This window comes from Monopterus albus, unplaced genomic scaffold, assembly GCF_001952655.1.
Source record: "Monopterus albus unplaced genomic scaffold, M_albus_1.0 scaffold218.1, whole genome shotgun sequence".
NCBI lineage: Eukaryota > Metazoa > Chordata > Actinopteri > Synbranchiformes > Synbranchidae > Monopterus > Monopterus albus.
Genome location: NW_018128098.1, coordinates 907100 through 930856, shown reverse-complemented (window position 1 = coordinate 930856; position 23757 = coordinate 907100). Strand labels below are relative to the sequence as shown.

General features: G+C 40.1%; 3 protein-coding genes across 3 annotated transcripts; all 3 read left to right on the top strand.

Moving 5' to 3' along the window:
• Positions 1 to 12348: 12348 nt before the first annotated feature.
• On the top strand, positions 12349 to 14042 carry LOC109971270 (transient receptor potential cation channel subfamily M member 1-like). The gene is made up of 5 exons (XM_020619404.1): positions 12349 to 12434; positions 12606 to 12819; positions 13127 to 13251; positions 13352 to 13523; positions 13864 to 14042. Exons 1-5 carry the CDS (start codon positions 12432 to 12434, stop codon positions 14040 to 14042), a joined length of 693 nt encoding a protein of 230 aa, XP_020475060.1. The 5' UTR covers positions 12349 to 12431.
• Positions 14043 to 16893: 2851 nt separating this feature from the next.
• Positions 16894 to 19704, top strand: LOC109971269 (transient receptor potential cation channel subfamily M member 1-like). The gene is made up of 10 exons (XM_020619403.1): positions 16894 to 16976; positions 17100 to 17240; positions 17340 to 17369; positions 17458 to 17750; positions 18038 to 18266; positions 18388 to 18519; positions 18625 to 18756; positions 18853 to 18981; positions 19087 to 19338; positions 19428 to 19704. The coding sequence occupies exons 1-10, from the start codon at positions 16911 to 16913 to the stop codon at positions 19680 to 19682; spliced, it is 1659 nt and encodes a 552-aa protein (XP_020475059.1). The 5' UTR covers positions 16894 to 16910; the 3' UTR covers positions 19683 to 19704.
• A 590-nt stretch (positions 19705 to 20294) lies between these two features.
• Positions 20295 to 23714, top strand: LOC109971252 (transient receptor potential cation channel subfamily M member 1-like). Its single transcript, XM_020619379.1, has 5 exons — positions 20295 to 20307; positions 20401 to 20545; positions 20647 to 20852; positions 22097 to 22229; positions 22321 to 23714. The coding sequence occupies exons 1-5, from the start codon at positions 20295 to 20297 to the stop codon at positions 23051 to 23053; spliced, it is 1230 nt and encodes a 409-aa protein (XP_020475035.1). The 3' UTR covers positions 23054 to 23714.
• Positions 23715 to 23757: the final 43 nt, after the last annotated feature.

The following is a 23757-nucleotide window of genomic DNA, read 5'->3' as shown; positions in this document are numbered from 1 at the left end:
CTGTGTTTCAGATCATCCAAGGCAGTTCTAATCACAGTCACAGGCAGGAGCCCATAGCTAATGACAATGCTGCTATGATCAGCAGGATTAGACAGGCGCTTGTCAGCTTGCTTTGACTTGGGCATTTATGGCCAATAATATGGCCCGGGCAATCAGTGAGGAGCTGACAACCTCACTGACTCCTCATCTTCCTCCTTTGACAAACAGGTGTTTCTTTTTCATGTCACAGATGTCAAGCGGTGTCTTGTTGCAGAAACATTAACACAGTGATTAATGATTTCAATATATTCACACACTACGTGCTGGTCTCCCAAGAGAAACCAAGTGGGAACTTTCATTGTCACCCTGAGTATATGAGTAGTCAAATCAATATATTGTAATGACTGGACAGGCAGTTACAATGTGCACACATTTATAATGAAAGTGATTCAATTATTTTGAAAATTATGTCAGGGTATTAATGGAATTGACTGTGGATGTTGATCTCAGTCTAAGAGATTTGGTGACCAATGAGCACCATCAAACCTTTCACTTCTAGAAACATGTAGGAAAATTCTACTGAACTGTCTCCTGAGCAATAATAAAAAGGAACAGTCTACATTCATATTCTCTAAATAATGACTTTTTCTGTGTCAAACTTTAAATTATCCAGGCTAAAGGATGAACTAAAGGTGGGCTAAAATGTTAGTATGATTCCAAGTATTTATCATATAATTGTATACACTGTCTTGATGTGTAATTTGAGGCTGCTTTTGTACGACACGGTCATAAAAACGTCTTCGTGGATTATACAGAGCTAGCATGGCATTAACAGCAGCCTATGGCTCAGATAAAGCACTGAAATATCAAGTGTTTCTGCCTCATAATGTTCAGTATTCCCGCTCACAGCTGTCCTTTGGCAACAGAGGTAAAACAACAAGCACAGGATCGACTATTGATTTGGCTTTTTTACATCCGATTCTGATATTCACTTACATCTGTTAAACTGTGGTCATGGTATGACGCAGAAGCCAACTGTATCATGTGGCTTTGAAAGTGTTGATCAGCAGTTTTGTGCTTTTTTGTCTGTCTAGCTCTCTGTTCCTGTCTAGCACCATCAAAGTGTTACTGCAGGGCAGCACAGATCTTTTTTTTGATCACTTCCATGATCGGCCCTTAAATGGTCAGGAAAAGTTTGGGGGGAGAAGAAGGATTCTGATGGGGATCCCCGCATCTAGTTGTCTAGATACTGGCTGATAGGCTGATTCTGGAAGTTTATGCAGCTGAGGGCAGGAGTCAACATCCCCTCCTCCACTGAGAAAGATCTGCTTCACTGCTCCATGGGAAAGGCTTATGTGCTTCCCCCTGACAGCACAGACACCACTCACAAACATGGAGCTTTATAAAACTCCTCTGACCACAGGAAGGAGCTACCGTTCAGTTCAGTAAGACATATTGTGAAATGGTGTCAGTGGCTGGAGTAACTTCCTGCAGGCCAAGACAGCTACTATTTTACATCCCCACTGCAGAAAATGGATTCCCTGTTAACCTCTGAGCGGACCCCTGGACAGTTCTGGGCGTGTCTCATATTATTTAGCATGTGCTCACCGAAGGACAGAACAGAGATATGTACATGGGCTAGCTGCTTAGCTTGTCCAAGCAGGAGATTCACGGAGTGCATTTGTCTCAAGGGACAGGTTTCCAGGAACAGCCTGGCTCTAGTGGTGGGCGGCGAGCTAGTCCGAGAGCAAGAGCAGACAGCTGGCTGTACACAAGCTGGCCCTATAATGTTCACAAGAGAAGCTGCTATAGTCACAAGCAGGCCCATAGTCTGCCACACCTCCTTCCTGTCTACTTCCCTAAAATTCATTTTGTGCTGACAACAGAGTTCAGAGGAACCACTACTCTAAACATATAAACACATCTTAACATCAGTGTTATTCTCATAAGCCATAACCTTCAGGTAGAGCTGCAGCTCACCACCACTGCATATGCATTTTACCATTCACCCCATTCTGTCCCCTCTGATAAACAGTTTTTCTGACATCGATGGACTGAGACTCTCTCAAACGTGACCCATGGGGAACTTCCACCTACACCTTTTAAAATACGTCCACATCATTTACACACACACACACACACACACACACACACACACACACACACACACACACACACACACACACACACACACACACACACACACACACACACATATATAGCTTGCATTACCTGCTCATTAAAATGGGCCTACAGAACAAAATTATTATTTTGACAGGAAGCACTTATGTCATTTTACCCTGAGTGGAATTAAGAGTTTATTATTCCTGGGTTTTTCCAGAAGCTGCTTTAGCTTCCTATGCATCTTTAGTACCAAGGTTAGTTACAGTAGCTGAGACAACTTTCCTGCAATACAGCAAAGATTTCTAAGCTGTCATAAAGTCATATACATTTACACATGTAGAAATGTGGAGTATTGTTAACAAAACACACACAGTTCAGTCAACGCTTGACAAGGACCTTCTGCACTTGTATGTTTTAAAACTTTTAGATTTGTAGATGCACTCAAGTTTGTTTTTTTTTTCAACAAGGAAGGTTACAGTAAACTTAAAAATGTTCCTGATCAGTGGTCAGGTCACATTTGTTGTAAAATAGTGAAGTACAGAAAAGTCACAAGTCAGCAAATAACTCAGTAATGTTAGTTACACATTAATATGTGTTTCAAAACCTGGGCTTTAAAAAACACCACAAATAACATCTGAATCCTACCAAGGCCAAGTATCGCATGGGTGGGAAGGTGTATTTTAAAAGGTCTGCCACCATACACCACTGCACATATCAGAGAATTTAAAGCTGTAGTTGGTTCTTGACTTTACTGTTTTACTGCATTTACTGTTTATGAATTCAACTTTTCATTTGTGAAAAGACAGTTGTGTTTCATCAACAACAGCTACACAACCATGCCTTAACAGTATCAGTAGCAACTTATTCAAAGTTCAACTGATTTTCTGTGACATCCAAGACTTTGCTCCACACCTCTTTAATTTGACCTTTTGTCAGGTTTATACAAATCACATTGTAACTGTGTTAAACCTAATAAGTTGTTATTGTGTGGGGAGCGCCCGTGTGCAGACAGCAGAGGGAACATGTCCTAACATGATCCACTCATAGCAAACCACTACAGACCTGGCTTTAAGTTCAGTGTTTGGTCTGTTGACAGAGATGAGAAGTCAGGACACACACATCTTTGGGGTTTGATATTTCCCTCTAGTCATGAATGTTGTGATTTTTAAATCTATCTGTCTATTTGTGTGCCTGTTATTATCAGCTGGGTGTGTTTGTCCTTATCTGCAGTACTTAGGGACTGAACACACCTGAAGCAACAAGGTCTCACGTGAGGGTGTTGTCTGCTTCCTTAGCAACCGGGAGAAACACTGGCTGTGCCAGAAACACACAACTTTTATTGTTTTGTTAGTGCAGCTTTCTGCAGATTAATAAAATGACATAAATGTCTTTCCTTGGTATTTTTCAGCCACTGCTTTCTGCAGAAGGTTAGGTTGTTTATTACATTTAAACATTTGTGGTCCCTGCCAGGGGCGGTGCCTGAAGTCACTTCACAGCAACGAAACTTCAACAGCACAACTGAAGTACACAAAGCGAAACATGGCCTCTTCCTTTAACGATATCTCTTTCCAGAGTATCGCATGTGGAAGTCATTTCAGTCTAACCTGCTTTCCAGATGTTGGCTTTAACCCATCTGGCTTAAGTGAGGAAATTAGTCACACAAGACATTTACAAATTATCAAGTAAAACAACTGGAGGTAAACTGAGCTTGATGCACATCAGCAAAATTAAACCATAAAGTGTTTCTTACAGGCACTCTGTGACCTCATGGTCATTGTTTTATTTAAAGCTCCTTGATGTTCTAGAGATCAGAGCGCCCTCTTGTGGCTGAATTGGTGAATTCTCTGCCCTACATGCACCTGTGCCTCCAGAGATTTGTTTCAAATAGTCAAGAGTTTGTAGTACAGTTTGTACTTCAAGGCAACACTGTGAGGTTAATCCTAGCAGACCATGTATTTAAATTACATTAACTGAAAGACAGTCCTCTTCTCTGCCTGTTCAATGATGAATTCATGTCAGGTTCCATTTACTTCCTGTTTCATTTGTGTGTTCTAGTGTCATAGTGTGTCAGCAGTGAAGAACTTTGCTGAAAATTCACCAGTGTCATCAGTCAAACACCATAAAAATACTACTGACTACATTTTCAGCAATAATGTACTTTAAAAGTGTGTGGCTCCTGAACATTTGTGGTTGAAGCTAGGAAATACATTCAGCACACACTGCTACAAGTTGTGCTGTAACAGCAAGAGTCTTCCAGGTGTTTTTGCTTCTTTCAGCATCACACATATTAGTAGCTTCATCCATCTGTTTTTAGTATTTGGGCAGGTAGCGATGTTTTTAAAATCCACGTTGCTTCTGCTCCACTCATTGCTTTACATTTAGACAAATAATCTCCTTCACTGACATGTAAAGCCACCACACCTACACATGGCATTGCTGCAGTGCAGTTTGCTACAGTGTGTCTTTATGTTTGAGCTTCACCTGCAGCACAGGAGGAGTCTGCTGTTCTGCTGGGAAAGCTGTCAAACACCATCCTGCTTCTATCAACTGTCTTTTTCACTACATGATTTATTGATGATTTTGAATGCTGCTATGGAAAATGCTAAAATACTCAAAAGGTTAGTCTGGCAGTAAGTTTCTAACATGTTCTTTCACCTTACAACTGTTCTATTTAGCATCCTGTAGATGGAGCTGCTGTATATCTAATTTGTCTATTTATACTGATGTGAAACAAAATGTTTTCCTTTTGTAGCTTAAATGTTTGGTTTTATATTGTACTTTTCAGAAAATCTATAGAAAATGTCTGCATTTGTTCATGTATGTAACATGTATAGAGAGTAACATGTAGAGGTTGAGAAAAGCATAATTCCTTTAAACATTCAGCCAAAATAACAAGTCATAATGACATTACATAGTCAGTTTCAGACTGCCTGAAGTGATAAATGTGGCATTAAAGTAATATAATTCATCACTACAAATGGTTTCACTTTTTATTTTCCAAGCACTGTTAATGAATAATAAAATACATGCTCTTATTTGTTAGGCTTTTGTAAATGCAGTGTGGTATTAAGCCCTAATAGTTTTATTTTCCATTATTTTGTTGGTATTATATAACAGGTCAAACTCAGAACAATACTTAACATCAAGCTGCTCTGCTGTGTGTGTGTGTGTGTGTCGGGGGGGGTCCTCCTGTCATCCCCTGTCTCACACAGAGGCTCCTCTGCTGGGACAACCTTTGGCTTTCTGCTGGCTAACTTTAGCCTCACAGCTTGCCTCATCTCTCTAAGCCTTTTTTGTGGTTGTGGTGTGCCACAGTAGATTTACCTTCAATAACCATTTATTAAATCTCTATCCATTAGACTCTGAGGCTTCGTAAGAGCTGGTTGCATTAAGCCTGATTATGGGATGCCCGGCAGAGGAGAAGAGTCTATGTGTCAAGTGTGTCATCGAGTGATTTAAAGCTCTGGCTGGGATCTCTGTCTTTTCAGTCAGGAAGAAGCTGCAGAGAGAAATAAAAAGGCCTGAAACCTATAATGATGTTGAATTTTGATGGAAGTGCTAACTGGGAGGTTGTTGTCATGCCTCGGCTCTGTCGTGGGCGTCTGGGGTTTCAATTTGTTTCTGATGTTAACTTTCCTGTTGAACCTTGAACTGTTGCCACTCTCTAAGGATCCCTTTATAGGTCATTTGGGCTTAAATTCTCAGTTTTCGACATGGATGGCAAGAGCCCACCTGGCAACTTTAAACGGGCCTCCCTGAAACGCAGCACATCTGGCTCACAGAAGGTAAGATTAAGCCTATTAGGCTGTGTCCCATTCAACAGGTAATTCAATATTACATTACTGAGTTATCTCCAGCCTGGAATGTTTTTTATTTGCTTTATGATAACCTGGGCTTTTCTGGAATTATATTTATAATGGCATTCCTCTTATGAACACTGTGTGTCCAGAGACCATGTGATTATTCTGCCAATAATAATTCTGCAGCTTGTGCAAAACAAGTTGTACTGCACAGCTTGTGGCACATGAAACCATATAGCCAGAGTCCATATTAGGTCCTAATCAGTAATTTTTCACCTCTAAGTCTGGCATAAAGAGATGCACCATTCAGCACTGATGCTTATATACTGGTGAGTACAGCGTCTGTACTTCCAGCCCTGCAAATGTACTGTTAAATGGTGTTTGAAGCAGAACAGCCACTTACTCTAGTACAGCAGTGTAATCCTCCATAACTGCCCGGTATAGACAACCACAACCATAACAGATTTGGACTATATGTCCTTCCAAAATTCTCTTTTTATGTGATTAACACACGCCTGCTAACATGTCCTTGAATGTAAGAAAGATGTGATTTTTACACACACACATGCTTCTGGCCCCAGTCCAATGAGCAGTGCTGGTGTTAGAGCTCACACACTACAAACTGTTTGTATCGGTTTTGCGAAGACATAGATAGCTACAGAACAGTGAAATTTTCAGAAGGTCAAAGACCAAAATGCTTTTTATTTAGACAGCTTTAACTAAAATATAAGCTAACCTAAACAATTTAAAAGTTTCTGTTTTTGCATAAAATAGTAAAGATGAAAAGTAAAATACTGCAAGTAAACACAATGTTTTTTTCATCGTTTGCACATTGCATGCAGTCCATAGTCAAAATAAATATCAGAATGTTTTAGCAGATGTGCATTTTTTAAATACTGAGGTAAATCTTTCACTATGTATAGTGTCTTTCACATATATTTCAACATCATTAAAAGAATTTAGTGTGATGGGTTTCTATTCATTACAGCAGGGCTTTATTTTGTGAGATTAATATGTCTTGTTTAATCCACAGACCTTTTATATAAGATGTTGCAAAATATAAAGTAATTGACTACAAAGACCGGACAGCTGAGAGATAACATTACCCCCTTTTTTTACTGCTCATGCATATTTTTCATATTGTTATGTTAATCTTAAATTTTTAAATTATAGGTATATTTGTCTTTACAGTGGGTCATGGGGTGGAGTTTTTTTTAAATACATGGTTTAACATATCAGAAATAGAGTAAAAGTAATATATCTTTGAATATAGTGTGGATAGATGGCACTTGAAATGAAATAAGTTAGTCTTTTTGATTTGAACTTAAACTAAGGTTCTCCAACAGAGCTCATTCGGTGAAGTGCTCTTTCCTTGCCATGAAAAAGCTTCATAATGGTGTTCAATCTGCAGATAAAAATGTTCCCCAGCTGCCTCTACTGTCCTTTTACTGCACCTCTTTTACTGAGATAGTAGTGTACTGCTCAGTAGTTAGAAAAGAAATGGCCTGAAAGAATAAGTAGTCTGATGGGTTTAGCAAATTATGGATGAGTTTTGTGCTCATGTGCCATATCAGTTATACATTTCCTACTGATTGGTCAGACACTGGCTCGCTCCTTAGTTATGCTGTAGAAGCACATAAACACTCAAGATCATAACTGTTAATTGAGAATTGCATTTTTATTTTTAAATAAAATTTTCTCATATAATTACTATAATTCTCTAGCTTCCCTGGTTTTTGAGTCAGACTTTCCTTTAGGGGAAACAAAAAAACAGCAGCTTTAAAACATGTCCTATGACTCCCTCAACTCTTGTGGATAATCGGTGACATGTTGGGCTCATGTGATGACTAACTGGATTTTAAAACCCAGGAGGACAATGAGCGCATTTACAAACAAACAGTTAGCCTCACAGTTAATGCAAATTTTCCTATCTGAAGTAGCATGAGTTTTGTTATTTTGTCCAAATATTTTCCCCCTCAAGCAAAAGCATGTAAAATGCAGCTTTTTATTTAGTCCACATGGGATCACCCACAAGTCTGGAATATATTTTTGTAGATAGTAAAAGAGTCTACATGGGTTTTCTTCCTGTCACATTGCATCAAGCTCTAACCACATTGCCATTAATGCCAAAGCCAAGCAATCAGTAGCTTTTATCTTCAACCCTGGTGACATCACATTCCTCAAAGGACCCCTAAATCCTTTCTGATCCATGTCTTTGGTGCTGATGAGCCTTTTGTTGTGTGAATTCTCTTGTTACTACATGTTTATGTCCTGTCAACTTTATAAAGCTACTCAGTATAAACAAGTGTGTTCAAAATGCACTGAACTAAACCAGGTTAAATGTCAACATACAGAAATACAGTCATCACTGTATCCTTTCCTTTTGACTGCCGGGCTGAATAGGCTGTGTAATTGCAGCTGCACTGGAACAAATGTACCGTGATCCAGCTGCTCACTAAGCTGTGGGTCAGGAGACTCGCACCATGTGATTCCAGTACAAAAAGGCATGGCTGTGTGGACTGTATTGTATCTGTCATGACTGACAGAAATATGGCTTTTACTAAATTGTGAAACTTGCAGAAGTATGTATTCTTAGAGAGATTAAAGACAGAAAAACATGCATATACAACCAGAGAAATGCATGGTGTCATGCAGTGGTCAAATTTTTATTTCATTGCATCAGCACAGCTAATGAAAAAAGAGGATGTGAATGTCCTGCAATTATAATTCCTATCCCGCACAGCCATCTCTTGTTTCAAATAATCATTCCTCCAAAATTCTGCAGGTTGGAGTGACCGTTGTTTATTGTTCTGAGGCTTAAGTCCTGTTAATTTGCTTGGTGTGACACAATCTGATCCTACAATATCTACAGTAATTCTTTAAGGGTTTTGTTATTAACTGCTCAAAGGCAACTCTTAATAAGGCAGCTGGTTCCTGACTGGATTTTGGTTTTAATTGCTGTGGTTAATGAGTTTAAGGAAGCTGAAAAAGCTGCGTCATTCTGCCCAAACCCTTCTGGAAGTGTGCTTTGTTGTTCAGCCATAATTAACAGCGTTCCATGTTTGTATTTTCTATCGGAGCAGGACCAGAACAGGGAAGTTCTGGGGATGTTTGGCTTCTCTCGCTCAGTATTTCTGACCCATCAGCCATCAACCATCAACCTCCCTTGTCCTTTCACTAAGAGTTACAGTCTGGCTGAAACTGTTCACTTAAACCATAAAAGGAATAATTATCAAACCATTTCATAGAAGGAAGGTTTTAAATGGAGATCTACCACATCTCAGCTTGTGACTCACCTAATGCCTAATGTAAATGAAATATCTCCATATCCTTTAACTATTTTAACTGAATTATTACATTATACTATAATATAATTATAGTATAATGTAATTCCAAAGTTATCTAAATTGGTCTGGTTTGACTTTTCCCTACCCAAACAAAAACCTAAATGCTGTTTTTGTTTAATTTTATTGAGCCTACAGTTTATATTGCTGGATATCTGAGTCTTAGACTAAATGTGATTTTTAAAACTTGAACATCCTTTTACAGTCTACTGGGAGGTGATTTATCATAAAAGATCACTGTAGTTTTTAAATGCAAATTCTCTCATTACAAATACATGTTACTAAATATACAAATCAAGATTAAGAGAATACTGAATAGCTGGTTTGCTAAGTTTTCTTTTCCTCTACAAAAACAGGGTGGGTTGAAATAGAGATTAACTGCAATTAGCATTGACTGACCTTGCCCCCAGCTGAAGACCAGCCATGTCTTAACAAGGCGCCCTCCAAAGGAATGCCTGCATCCAATTCTCTCAATTATGTAAATCAGGTTGAAATCAAAGTAGTTGGTGGGGTTGAATATTTTCAGTTTTAAAGTTGGGGAGCCTATGAACGAGACTGCGGTGCTTTTAGGTTGGCCGCTTGGCTTCATCTTGTCATACAAATTATGATCTTCCACACTATGAAGAAAGGAGTTTTAACAAATTGGGAGATTAGGGCCCAGTTATCAAAGTGGATTTATTGTGCCTTGTTCAGGCGAAGGATGAAAATACCCTATGGGCAAGGAGAAAGGGTCATGGGACTCCCAAAAGGATTACCTTGAACTGGAGTCATGGGACTTGGGTGAACAAAGACCCTGCTCACATGCTCATCATATTAATCGGCCCTCATAAAGTGAAGAAGCCTGGGATTCGAGGAGAGCGCTTAACTGGGAGTGCAGCACCAGGAGAATGCTCTGGTAGAGGAGCAGCACACTGCAGACTTCCCCTCTGCTCTCTAGACTTACTCTACTACAGCAGTAGACATAGGACACTACAGCTCGGACAGAAGAGCGTGCGTAAGTGCTTCTTCGTTCTATAACTGCAGCTTTTAAAACATATTTCAATCAATTCTAGAATTAATTAGATATTACTGAGTGGCTTGAGATGCAGTAAGAATTATTGACCCTGGACAGTGAATTCAGATGTGGTGAATCTGGACAGGGCAGCTGGGTGCATAACACTGAGATGGAAATTTGACAGACAAAAACAGACAATAACAACCACACAGTGCCAGTGGATGTCTAGAAAATAAAACAGGATGGTAACATTTCTGCAAAAAACTAATAGTAATTTACTACACAGCTAAACTGTCTTCATGTAAACAAATAATTTAGCATTAAAAAAATAAAATAGCAAAAATGCAACAAAATGGTTTTAAAACTGGAATTAGTTGTATCTACTGATTTAGCAAAACATTATTTAATGGTTTTATCTACCAAGTCATAATCAGGGGACTGTTTTAAATTAAGAGGAATGGACCTGAATATGTAATGAGTCTGGTGGGAAATCAGGTCATCGCACTAGCAAACGGTGCAGAAAATAAAAGTGAATTAATTAGACATGTATGAAGGGAAAGACAAAAACTGTGAATCAAAGAAGAGAAAGGAACAGCAGCACAGCAACCAATTAAACTATGAGTGTGTTAAAAAAAAAGTTGTTTGCAAACTGTATGTATCGCATTAAGAGTTACAGTATATTGCACATAAAGATTTATTCATTGTGTGTTTTTACATATGCTTTAAGCTATTAATACAGTTAAATATATATATTTCAGTTAAACCTCTGAGTGATTTCTTGGAAATGTGCTCTAGTCATAATTGGGCCTCCACTGTCAGTAATGGCCCTCAAAGAAACGTTCCTTTATTCAGGTTATTTTTGCTCGGCGCTGGAAAAAGATCAGACATTGATGTGATGCTTTTCAGTGGCTGCTTGTCAGATTCAAGCAGGATAAAATGTGTTTAATTCCACCGAGTTGTTAGTCACCATGAACTGTACTACAGTAACTTCAAGAAGAACAGAACATTCTCAACCTTATCGAGATCATATTATATTCTTGTACACTTTGTAGAAACTAAATAGATATAATTTTTTTAGCCAGGATTTTGATAGTGAAAGTTAAAGTATGATCTAATTTTGGTATGACAGCATGTAATAATGCATTATTTTGTACAGGCACAGAAAGTTTGGATTGAAAGGACCTTCCTTAAAAGAGAATGTATCCATATTCTTCCAAGCAAGGACCCAACCAGGTAATTACAGTCTTCAAATTACCCTTTAAATAGTTATTATTTGTGATAGATATGTTGCCTTAGGCTGGAACAATATGTCATGATGATTTATTATGGTAGAAAACAGAGCATGACTCCAAATAACTTTCTTTTGGGTCAAATATAGCCAAGTGTTGTTGCTCTTTTTATTGCTTCACCACAGTTAGTTTTCATTTTATTCAAATTTCCTAGGCAAATAAAATGCAAATATTATATGTCTATAAAATGGTTTGTTTATTAAAACCTAGCAAGCACACCGGTGTAAACTTGCATTAATTGTCAATGCGGTCCTTGTTGACAGAATGTGTAACTCATGACAGTGTCAGTTATGTCATTAAAATATGAATAATGCTCTATATTTGCAAGGAGTAATGCAGCCTATGGCCGTAGGTTAAAAAGCATTTATAAGGATTAACACAGATACAATGTATTGTAGGACAGCACACTGAGAATAGGCTGAGAGTAGCCAGGCAGTTGCAGCTCTTTGTTTGCTGGGGCACATACACTGTGTCTGAGAAATGGGCACAGTCATGAAAGAACCTGTGTGATGTGTATTTCAGGGAAAAGACACAGCTTTCACGTGCAGAAAAAACAACCATCTTTGGTTTGTTCATTCACTTTTAGTTATGGATTGTCCCCTCGACAGCACAGGGTAGCATATTACTATCAGGTGCAAGGCCAGGCAGCCACATAGGACCCAATGCTGACTTGCTAACTGAATGCTTCTTGTTCTGTGATCTGTCTAGATGTGCCTGTGGTCAGCTGACAACGCAACACGTGGCCATCCCTCCTGGTGCCACCTCGGCAGAGGAAACAAACCAACTGGTGCAGATTGACACCACAAAAGATAAATGGACTGTGATCAAGCACACCAGGACTTACCCAACAGACGCCTTTGGCATAATCGAGTTCCAGGGTGGAGGATTCATCAACAAGGCCATGGTGGGTCTCAAGATTATGTCTGTGTTAACACAGTTAACAACAGCATGTGTGAGTGGATGTGATGAATGTCTCACATTTGACCTTCTGTTTAAAAATGCAGAACAAAGTGACTGTGCAGTCTGATTACAAATAAATAACAATACTGTACTTTTCTCTTCTTCTCTGTACTAGTATATCCGGGTTTCCTATGACACTAAGCCTGACAGCCTGCTGCATTTGATGGTGAAGGACTGGCAGCTGGAGCTCCCAACACTGCTCATTTCTGTACACGGTGGCCTCCAGAACTTCGACCTCCAGCCCAAACTCAAGCAGGTGTTTGGCAAAGGCTTGATCAAAGCTGCTGTCACCACTGGGGCTTGGATCTTCACGGGTGGAGTCAATACGGGTAGGAAGCTGACAGTTAATGCTTTTAATGCTCACTGCACAAATAACAGTTTGTGGCATTAGAAGATTACCTTTGCTCTAAACTGCCATTATATAACACTGATTCTCCAATTTCCTGGGGAAGATTTAACCAACCCATTGTCACAGGTTTAACCACTATAATTAGAGCTTTTGTGGGGAAATTCATCACAAATGACTCTGTGTGGAGCTTTGCGTGCAATAACCACAGCATGTCCCATGATGCAGGCCCATTAGGCAGCTGAAAGAATCATTATTCACGTAGCTGTATTTTGTTTATTGCAACCTAGGGGTGATCCGTCATGTCGGAGATGCCTTAAAGGACCATTCCTCCAAGTCACGAGGAAAGGTGTGCGCAATAGGAATTGCTCCATGGGGGATCCTGGAAAACAAAGAGGACCTAATCGGAAAAGATGTGAGGACACTTGCATATGCATTTAGTTTTGTGAAAAAAGACCCTTTCATACTAATAATTCCTTCTTGAAATATTTCAAACTAATTTCTTCTTTTCCCAGGTAACCAGACCCTATCAGACAATGGCAAACCCACTGAGCAAACTGGCTGTGCTCAACTACAGCCACTCCCACTTCATCCTGACCGACAATGGCACCAGTGGGAAATATGGTTCTGAGGTCAAATTCCGTCGACTACTGGAGAAGCACATCTCCTTGCAGAAGATCAACACTCGTAAGTCTCACAGCGCTCCACAGACACCATAAAACATACGCCTTCCATGGTGTGTTAGCGCAAACCACAGTCTTTGTGGACATGTAGCTGGAGAGCTCCTCTGTGACCTGTGGGATTCCCTTTGTCATCCTATGCCTGGAGCTCAAATGAGGCAAGGACAGCAAAGGGGTGCTCAATTGTCACCTCTGACTTCACTCCTTCCCTCCTTCGGTTTTGGCTGTTCACACATCACATCACATGTTGTTCCCCAGCCTTTCATTCTCAAAGTTCTGTTAATGTAAGGTGCTGATAAATGGATGGATGGGTGTTGTGGAATAACAATTTATGCTTTGTTTTCCAGGTTTGGGTCAGGGGGTCCCTCTGGTGTGTCTGATAGTGGAGGGAGGTCCCAATGTTATTTCCATTGCCCTGGAGAGTCTGAGAGATGAGCCTCCCGTCCCTGTGGTGGTGTGTGATGGTAGTGGCCGTGCTTCTGACATCATTTCCTTTGCACATAAGTTCTCGGAAGATGGAGGGTGAGATTTTAGACGATTTCTCCTGTGCTGTGTTCTGTTGTTATTCCTCTATTAAAAAGCTAAAAAAAACAAAAAACAAAAAACTTTAAATCTCTTCTTCCAGCCTGGTTAACGATGACGTCCGAGACCAACTTTTGGTGACTATTCAGAAAACTTTCAATTATAGCAAAAGCCAGTCACAGCAGATCCTGCTCATGATAATGGAGTGCATGAAGAAAAGGGAACTGGTGAGTAGAAAAGTAAAATCCTCATAAAAGTGACAATTAAGGTGTTAATATGTCAAAGCACAATACATGTCCACATCAATCAATAAATACTTTATGATTTGTGAAGCATCTGGTCTCCATTGTCATTCATCCATTCATGTCATCTGTGTGTTTCCATTAACATATTGAATAAATATAATCCTCACGACCTGCCTGTCATTTCTCATTGTTGTGGTCATGTGGTATGTCCCATAATCGGATGCATTTAGAGCTTCACTGTAGGCCGCCATCAACCCTCATGTATAAGTACACAGCTGTAAAGTGTTGAAAGGTGTCTGATTCTGCCATGTCACAATCTTAACTAAGATCAGTGCTCTACAATGAAGCACACACACTGGTATGAGTCTTCACAGACAATAAATTTATCCCACAGCTGCAAGCGTTTCTCCAAAGGGTTTGCTGGAGACCTTGGTATATAAATAGCACCTGCATTTGTGATGCTCCTGCAGATTTCTGCAGGCATAAGTGATGTGATTAGTAGTGTGTAATACCCAGCGCATATAATCTCCAGACTCTATACATTTGGGTGGGAATGATCAGCATACCCTACCGCCTGCTTACTTCATCCACACAGCAAGCATGAAGCACACAGATGGAGGAGAGGATCCATCTGTCTAATCCTCAGCCAGGTTCCTCTCTGTCTCCACTCCCTTGGCTTTTTTCAGTCCCCAGAGTGCTATCGCTTCACCAGCGACTCTGTGTCCTCTATCCCTGATGTATTACACTGTGTAATACTCCAACACATTCAGATAAGCAATTTAACCAGCTTTTTCAAAGCTCACATTGCTGTGGGCTTTTTTCTGCACTGTTTAGTTTTCACTGATACCTGATGGAACTGCCAAGTTGTTTTGACAATTTACACACAAATAAGAGGCCGCACTATCGCTTTTAATCAAAAGTGCCATGACTAATTTACAGGTAAATCTGTGTCGCTCTCTAGTCCCCACATAATCCTTTCATCCTAAGTGCATCCCATATGAACATCTGGCTTAGACAAATAAAAACACTGATTTAGAGAGCTGAAATTTACAGTGATGTAACACCAAAATATAGCATTGTACCATTATAAAAGTATCCCTATTTGTTAAATAAATAAATATTACATGAAACAGCTGTCAGAAGGAATAATACAAGTTTTCAGTCCTCATTCTGATCCGGGTTACTCATCAATAACACATCTTGAGACCAGATCTGAAATCCCTGGTGCCAGGTATGCATGCTAACCTAATCTCATTTACCATGGCCACACATGTGACATGCCTGTCACCATAATGTCGTTTGATTTAATCAGGCCTATAACAAGGCAATTACTGTCACTCTGGAAATTAGCCGTTTGTGTCCAAAGGGTCAGCCACAGAGTGCCGCTGTGAGAGATCCCTCCATCAGTTGACATCACATGTTTACAGCTACAGTCAGAGTGGGAATATGTACATACCCGGCACAATTTCACTCATTTATTCATTAGTTTGTAAATGACTGTCTACCTTGGGTTTGCAACTGTTTCTTCTCTTTTTCTTTTCACATGTAGATCACAGTTTTTCGAATGGGCTCAGAAGGACAACAAGATATTGAAATGGCCATTCTTACTGCATTGTTAAAAGGTATCATCTGTCTGCATTACAAAAGTTACCTTACACAGACACAGAGTGTATTATTTCTACTATATACATACTACTCTCTGTATCTTTTTTTTTTTATCTATTAGGCACAAATGCCTCAGCGTCAGACCAGCTCAGTTTGGCTCTGGCCTGGAACAGAGTGGATATTGCTCGCAATCACATCTTTGTTTATGGACATAATTTACTAGTGAGTGCTGCTTAAATCTGAAATGAGTGCAATACAGCTGCAAAGTTACCAGGAATGTATTTGGGACTGAAGTAAAAGGATATGGTTTTGAAAATAAAACCAATTTAAAGCAGAATTATTTCAAGAACAGTGTGTTCTCCACCTGGGAAGGACAAAAAAGATCTTGTGTTTCTCAGATACGTTAAATTCCAATGCGTTAACATAATTACGTAATAATAGGGAAAAGAAAATGCTCAGGATTATTCAAATAGGAGCTGCAACTATGTTTCCCTCTTATTCTTTTGGTCAGCCTGCCGGTGCAGCCACCAGCACTGCACCATCTGCAGCCTCGGCCCAGGAGAAGCAAAGAAGTCCTGTCAGCGCTCCCCGCAGCAAGACTCGTGGAAGGAAGGGGAAGGGGAAGGCAAAACTCGAACCTCCAGAGGAAACAGACCCAAGGAAGCTGGAGTTGATTCGTTGGGTAAGAGCAAATTGTAATTATACGTTTAACTTACGACGGAGGATTGAGAAAATCGAATGAAGGCCATATGGTGTAAGTAATAATTTTCCTGTCTCATACACTGCCTTTGCTTAGGTGAACTCTCTAGAGCAGGCTATGATGGACGCTCTGGTGCTGGACAGAGTGGACTTTGTCAAACTGCTCCTTGAGAATGGGGTCAATATCCATCACTTCCTCACCATTCCCAGACTGGAGGAGTTATACAACACGGTGGGTCTGACACATTGCAGGAAATAAAAATGAAATTCTGAAAGGCCTTAAAATACAGATATATACACTCTTCCCTCTTCTCATCTCCGCTATGCTCTTCTCTCAGAAACTTGGCCCTGCTAATACACTGCATGCTGTCGTTAGAGATGTCAAAAAGGTAAAACAATCTTTCCTGCAGTATTAAACATCTTTGCAACAAAATGTTTAACATGTTCAAACTTTTTCACATCACAGCATTTTGAGATTCTTGATATACTATGTATCACTGGTGGTTCTGCAGGGGAACCTTCCTCCGGATTATCAGATCACCTTGATTGATATTGGTCTGGTGCTGGAGTACCTCATGGGGGGAGCATACAGGAGTAATTACACCAGGAAGGCTTTCCGTAACCTCTACAATAATTTGTATGGACTAAAAAGGGTACGCATGGGTGGAAGAAAATGAATGACAATGGCATGTTCATTTTATTAAGTAATCATTTTATATTAATTGTCATGGGTATTTTTTATCTTCTTGCAGCCAAAAGCTCTGAAGCTTCTAGGAATGGAGGTGGGGGATCCTTTTCATACTTTCAGTTGGCTGAAACAATCAAACCTGTACAGCACCATCACTAACATAAACATTTTCACCTTGCTAGGATGATGAACCAAGGCCAAAAGGCAAGAAGAAGGCAAAAAAGAAGAAAGAAGAAGAAGTGGAGATTGATGTGGATGATCCCGAGGTCTGTCGATTCAAGTACCCCTTCCATGAGCTGATGCTGTGGGCAGTACTGATGAAGCGCCAGAAGATGGCGCTGTTCCTCTGGCAGCGTGGAGAAGAAGCTATGGCGAAGGCCCTGGTGGCCTGTAAGCTGTATAAAGCTATGGCCCATGAGTGCTCTGAGAGTGAACTGGTGGAAGACATCTCCCAGGACCTGGAGAACAACTCCAAGTTAGTACCTATAACATCTCTGGACTAGATTTCAGACATAAGGTGCTATCTTCTCAAAACAAAAGCACACAGGTGTATGCCACTCTCATTTTAGCATTTTTACATATGTTTTCTGTGCACTACTCTAAACAGCTTAGGCTCACTTTATAATATATATTATGCAATGTTAACTTCAAATTATCTTTTGTTTTTTTTATAATTCTGCATTTATGTTTTTGTCTGTTGTTGCTCCTCTGTGATCTCAAACACATTTGCTGAGGATTGTTATAATTCTCTCTGGTTCACAGAGAATTTGGCCAGTTGGCCTACGAGCTGTTGGACCAGTCCTACAAGCATGATGAACAAGTGGCCATGAAGCTATTAACGTATGAGTTGGTTAACTGGAGTAACTCCACCTGTCTGAAGCTGGCTGTGGCTGCTAAGCAACGTGACTTTATCGCTCACACCTGCAGTCAGATGCTGCTCACCGACATGTGGATGGGTCGTTTAAGGATCGGAAAGAACCCTGGACTCAAGGTTGATATGAAAAACTGTTTCCTTTTAAGTAATCATAGCAACGGCAACAATAGTGGCATTAATTCAGTGCAATTAAACAAATAATTCATTGTCTTATAAAAACGACCTTTTTCTCACCTAGGTTATTCTGGGAATTATCTGTCCTCCTCTGATTCTACTGTTGGATTTCCGTCTTGGAGATGACACCTCCTATCGTGCACCTGAAAGCAAAGAGGAGGGAAGAGACAAGGATGATGACACAAAATCTGGCAAGGTTCTAGTACACACTGACCTTGTCAGATTCATTTGCTTTCACATGCTCTTAATGTTAATTTGTCAAATTGAAAAGATAAACTGAGATTTTGCTGTTATGCTGTAGGAACCTAATACAGATGCAACATCTCGAAAAGGGGATGAAGAGGAGGGCAGCACTAATGTCCACAAAGTCCCTATTGGCAAAAAGTTCTTTGAGTTTTATGATGCACCTTTTACCAAATTCTGGTTCAACACCGTAAGTTCTTCCCCTGTTGTGAATGAAAACGAGCATTTCTGAAATATGTAGTATAACTTATAATAACATGAGTTTATGACTTTCTTCTTCCCACAGATTTCCTATCTGGGCTATTTGATGTTGTATAACTACATAATCCTGGTGAAAATGGAGCGATGGCCATCTATACAAGAGTGGACAGTCATTGCATACATCCTCACACTTGGCACTGAAAAAGTCAGACAGGTAAAAACCTCAAAATTTTATCGGTTTTATTCAGTTTGAGTCTTTATACGTAGGTATTAAAGATATGTTGTGGTCTCTGCATGACCTTTAATCCCTGGTATTTAGATTCTGATGTCAGAGCCGGGGAAGCTGAAACAGAAGATAAGTGTCTGGCTGGAGGAATACTGGAACATCACAGACATGTTTGCCATTTCCGCCTTCCTCCTTGGGCTCCTGCTACGGCTGCAGCATGAGCCTTATATGGCTTATGGCAGAGTCATCTACTGTATAGACATCATCTTCTGGTATATTCGTGTCTTGGACATCTTTGGAGTCAACAAATACCTGGGACCCTATGTGATGATGATAGGAAAGATGGTAATGAAGTTTAGTGTTTCACTCTCAGTTAAACAAATCAGGGGACAATGACAATGAAACAATGAAAATGTTTGTTTCTTATCTTACAGATGATTGACATGATGTATTTTGTAGTGATCATGCTGGTGGTCCTCATGAGCTTTGGGGTGGCTCGGCAAGCCATCCTTCACCCTGATGAGGAGCCAACCTGGCGTCTGGCTAGAAACATTTTCTACATGCCCTACTTGATGATCTATGGAGAGGTTTTTGTAGACTCGATAGACCGTAAGACTAGAATTCATAGTAAGATTCTGTTTCCTGATTCTGGGCAGATGATCAGTGTTACATTAATATCTCTGTCTTAAATTTCATGATGTTTAGTAAAAATACATTACACTCTAACCCCTCAATACTTTGTCTCCCTCTGCTGGTACATGATACAAAGCAAACAATTTGCATTCAGATAAAGCAGAATAGGAATCTTCATCTCCTTGCCCTAAAATCAAAATCATCTGCCTTCAAGTTTTTTTGTTTGTTTGTTTGTTTGTTTGTTTTTGGTATTGTTTTTGTCTGTCCATGTTTCTTCTCTCAGGGAGAATTAAGCAGCTAGTTAAAAAAAATCTCAATTAGCAGAGCTATTAAACCTTAAAACACTTGTTTTCTGATGAAGCTGCTAATACAGCTGTTTGTTTTAGCATCCTGTATACAGAGATTTAAAGCTGCATTCTCCTAGTCTTTAAAATAAATGCTCAGCATTTTTGGTCTTGCTGTAAACTGACTTTAAAATCAGATTTACCACAGAAATTAAGTAAAATTATTTAATAAATGTAGCATAGTCTTATTGTTAAATTACTGTCATTTTGATGGCACCAGTTCACTCCTTCATGGACACCGTGACAGAAGTGTATGGATGAATGTTGACTCTTTCTCCATGTTTGTGTGTGACTTTGCTTTTCTTGGATTTCTAAGTCTATGCAATGGAAATCAACCGTAAGTAGTTTTCAAGTCAAGAATGCCAATTTCAATCAATTAGCTTGAGCTTTCTTTAATAAATTCTATAAGTCTATCTATTTCTCCCCACAGCTCCATGTGGTGAACATTTATATGATGAGGATGGGAAAAAGCTTCCTCCATGCATCCCTGGTGCCTGGCTCACACCGGCTATTATGGCCTGTTATCTTCTTGTGGCAAACATTCTTCTGGTCAACTTGCTCATTGCAGTCTTCAAGTAAATGCATGTTCCAGTGTTTGACTGTTTTATTATTTACCTGAAACATCTACAGTACTGTGACAGTTTGTACTCACCGGTCTGTGTGTCCCATCCACCAGCAACACCTTCTTTGAAGTTAAGTCCATTTCCAACCAGGTGTGGAAATTCCAGAGATATCAGCTGATCATGACTTTCCATGACCGTCCCATCCTGCCTCCACCTCTCATCATCTTCAGCCACCTCTACATCCTTTTCAGCAGGCTGTTTCGGCAGTGTGCCAAGAAGAAGCAGGAGGGAGAGCTTGATGAGAAGGACCGAGGCCTCAGTTAATCTTCACAGTTGATGCAAAATATATACACATGGTTTAACTAACATACAGTGCCTTGCGAAAGTATTCGGCCCCCTTGAACTTTGCGACCTTTTGCCACATTTCAGGCTTCAAACATAAAAATATAAAACTGTAATTTTTTGTGAAGAATCAACAACAAGTGGGACACAATCATGAAGTGGAACGAAATTTATTGGATATTTCAAACTTTTTTAACAAATAAAAAACTGAAAAATTGGGCCATGCAAAATTATTCAGCCCCCTTAAGTTAATACTTTGTAGCACCACCTTTTGCTGCGATTACAGCTGTAAGTCGCTTGGGGTATGTCTCTATCAGTTTTGCACATCAAGAGACTTAAATTTTGCCCATTCCTCCTTGCAAAACAGCTCGAGCTCAGTGAGGTTGGATAGAGAGCGTTTGTGAACAGCAGTTTTCAGTTCTGTCCACAGATTCTCGATTGGATTCAGGTCTGGACTTTGACTTGGCCATTCTAACACCTGGATATGTTTATTTGTGAACCATTCCAATGTAGATTTTGCTTTATGTTTTGGATCAGTGTCTTGTTGGAAGACAAATCTCCGTCCCAGTCTCAGGTCTTTTGCAGACTCCATCAGGTTGCCTTCCAGAATGGTCCTGTATTTGGCTCCATCCATCTTCCCATCAAGTTTAACCATCTTCCCTGTCCCTGCTAAAGAAAAGCAGGCCCAAACCATGATGCTGCCACCACCATGTTTGACAGTGGGGATGGAGTGTTCAGGGTGATGAGCTGTGTTGCTTTTACGCCAAACATAACGTTTTGCATTGTTGCCAAAAAGTTCGATTTTGGTTTCATCTGACCAGAGCACCTTCTTCCACATGTTTGGTGTGTCTCCCAGGTGGCTTGTGGCAAACTTTAAACGACACTTTTTATGGATATCTTTAAGAAATGGCTTTCTTCTTGCCACTCTTCCATAAAGGCCAGATTTGTGCAGTATACGACTGATTTTTTATATCTTTATGTTTGAAGCCTGAAATGTGGCAAAAGGTCGCAAAGTTCAAGGGGGCCGAATACTTTCGCAAGGCACTGTATTAAAATATGGATTATTACACAATATTTTAAAACCTTTGTGTATAAGGCACCCAAAGTGATTAAACGTAATCTTATCACGGGTCTGACATACACTTCCAGAACAGTTTTGGTCCTGATTTACAGCTAAAGAAACATACAGACTGACATGTTGTTGTGATTTGTTTCTGCCAGAGCTTAGGCTCAATCCAGAGGAGCTAAAAAATCTGTACGAGTTTGAGGAACAGTGTGTGGAGGAACACTTCCGTGAGAAAGAGGACGAGCAGCGGTCCTCCAGCGACGAACGCATCAAGGTTACCTCAGAAAGGTGAACCCCCTTTTCAGGTGTAGTTTTGACATTTCTTAGCATGTTGATTCACACTTATATAAATGTTCTCTCTCTTTTGAATCCTTGGCAGAGTGGAGAATATGTCCATGCGTCTGGAGGAGGTAAATGAGAGAGAGAATACAATGAAGGCCTCCTTGCAAACAGTGGATCTGCGCCTGGCCCAACTGGAAGAGATCCATGGGCGAATGGCTGTCGCCTTGGAAAAACTTGCAGGGGTGGACAGATTAGAACTAACAAGAACCTATTCACGAAACTCCTCTATGTGTGACCCTTCCTCCCTCCTTCGCCAGGGCAGTATTAACAGCGCTGATGGTTACAGCCTTTACCGCTTCCACATGGACATGGAGGAGTTTGCATCAAAGCAGAAAGACACAGATGAAACAGCAAAAACTGGTGTAGAAAGACAGAGGAGTTTGCGGCAGACCTCCAGTACTCTCAACACAAAGGAAGGTGGTCAGAACTTAGAAGTTGCTGGTTTGGCAAGACTGCGACCCAGTTCATGTGTAGACATTCTCATATCGCCATGTGAAAAGCTTGTTTCTGAAGCATCAAGTCAAGAGACCATAAACAACATAAAACAGGGCAGCACGGTGCTGCCAGACATGAACAGACTAAAGCCTATAACCCCTCCAAAAAGGACAAAATCCTTGACATACTATCCCGTTGAAGACCAACCCATGTCTCCTCTGATAAAGAGGAGGTCTATGAGCACCATTATTATCAGTCCTCCTGATGAACCAGAGGAAGCAGCTGAAACCACAGAAAAGACCCAACTGAACCCCCTTTTCTCCAAAGAGGGCTAAATCCTTTAAACATGCCCCTACTGAAACCCAAAGTCAGACTTCAGCTGCCGCAAAAAAGAGAACTATGAGCAGCAGCATTTACAGCCCAGCCAAGGCAGGTGATGATATGCTGCAAAATGCAGACCATGGGTCAGTGATGAATGCAAAGAGAAACTTCTCAGACACTAGTGAGTATCTGACTGTAACTGATGAAAAGAATTTTCCATCTCACAGCTCACAGAGCTGGAATACCAGTGAGAGGAAAGCAAATTGCTCGATGGTCAGCAAGGAGCAGAGAACCTCTAGCAGTGAGAAAGACATTGTTGAAGCCTGCAAGATGTTAGCTGTCAGAAGGGAAGATGAGGGACAGAAGATGGAGACAGAGAAAAGAGATGACGATGCACAGGAAAAGAAATAAGAGCCACAAAGAGAGGAGGTTGATGAAAGCAGCAACAGAGGTCAACAAAATAAAATGAGGAATAAATATGAGGAAGAGGAAGTGAATGCTACCAGTTAAACTATGAAATGTAAGTTTATGAAACTGTTTTCCCAATAATGATTTAAAAAAAATACAGAATGACAGTAATGAAAAATATTTCCAAACTCTTCAATATTTGCAGTTAATAGTAGTCATCACTACAGAGTAGTGAAAACCAACATAAATCTCGCTGTTAAACATTCACTTTCTTTACTGTCTTTACTTTTCATTAGTGTAACATACATGG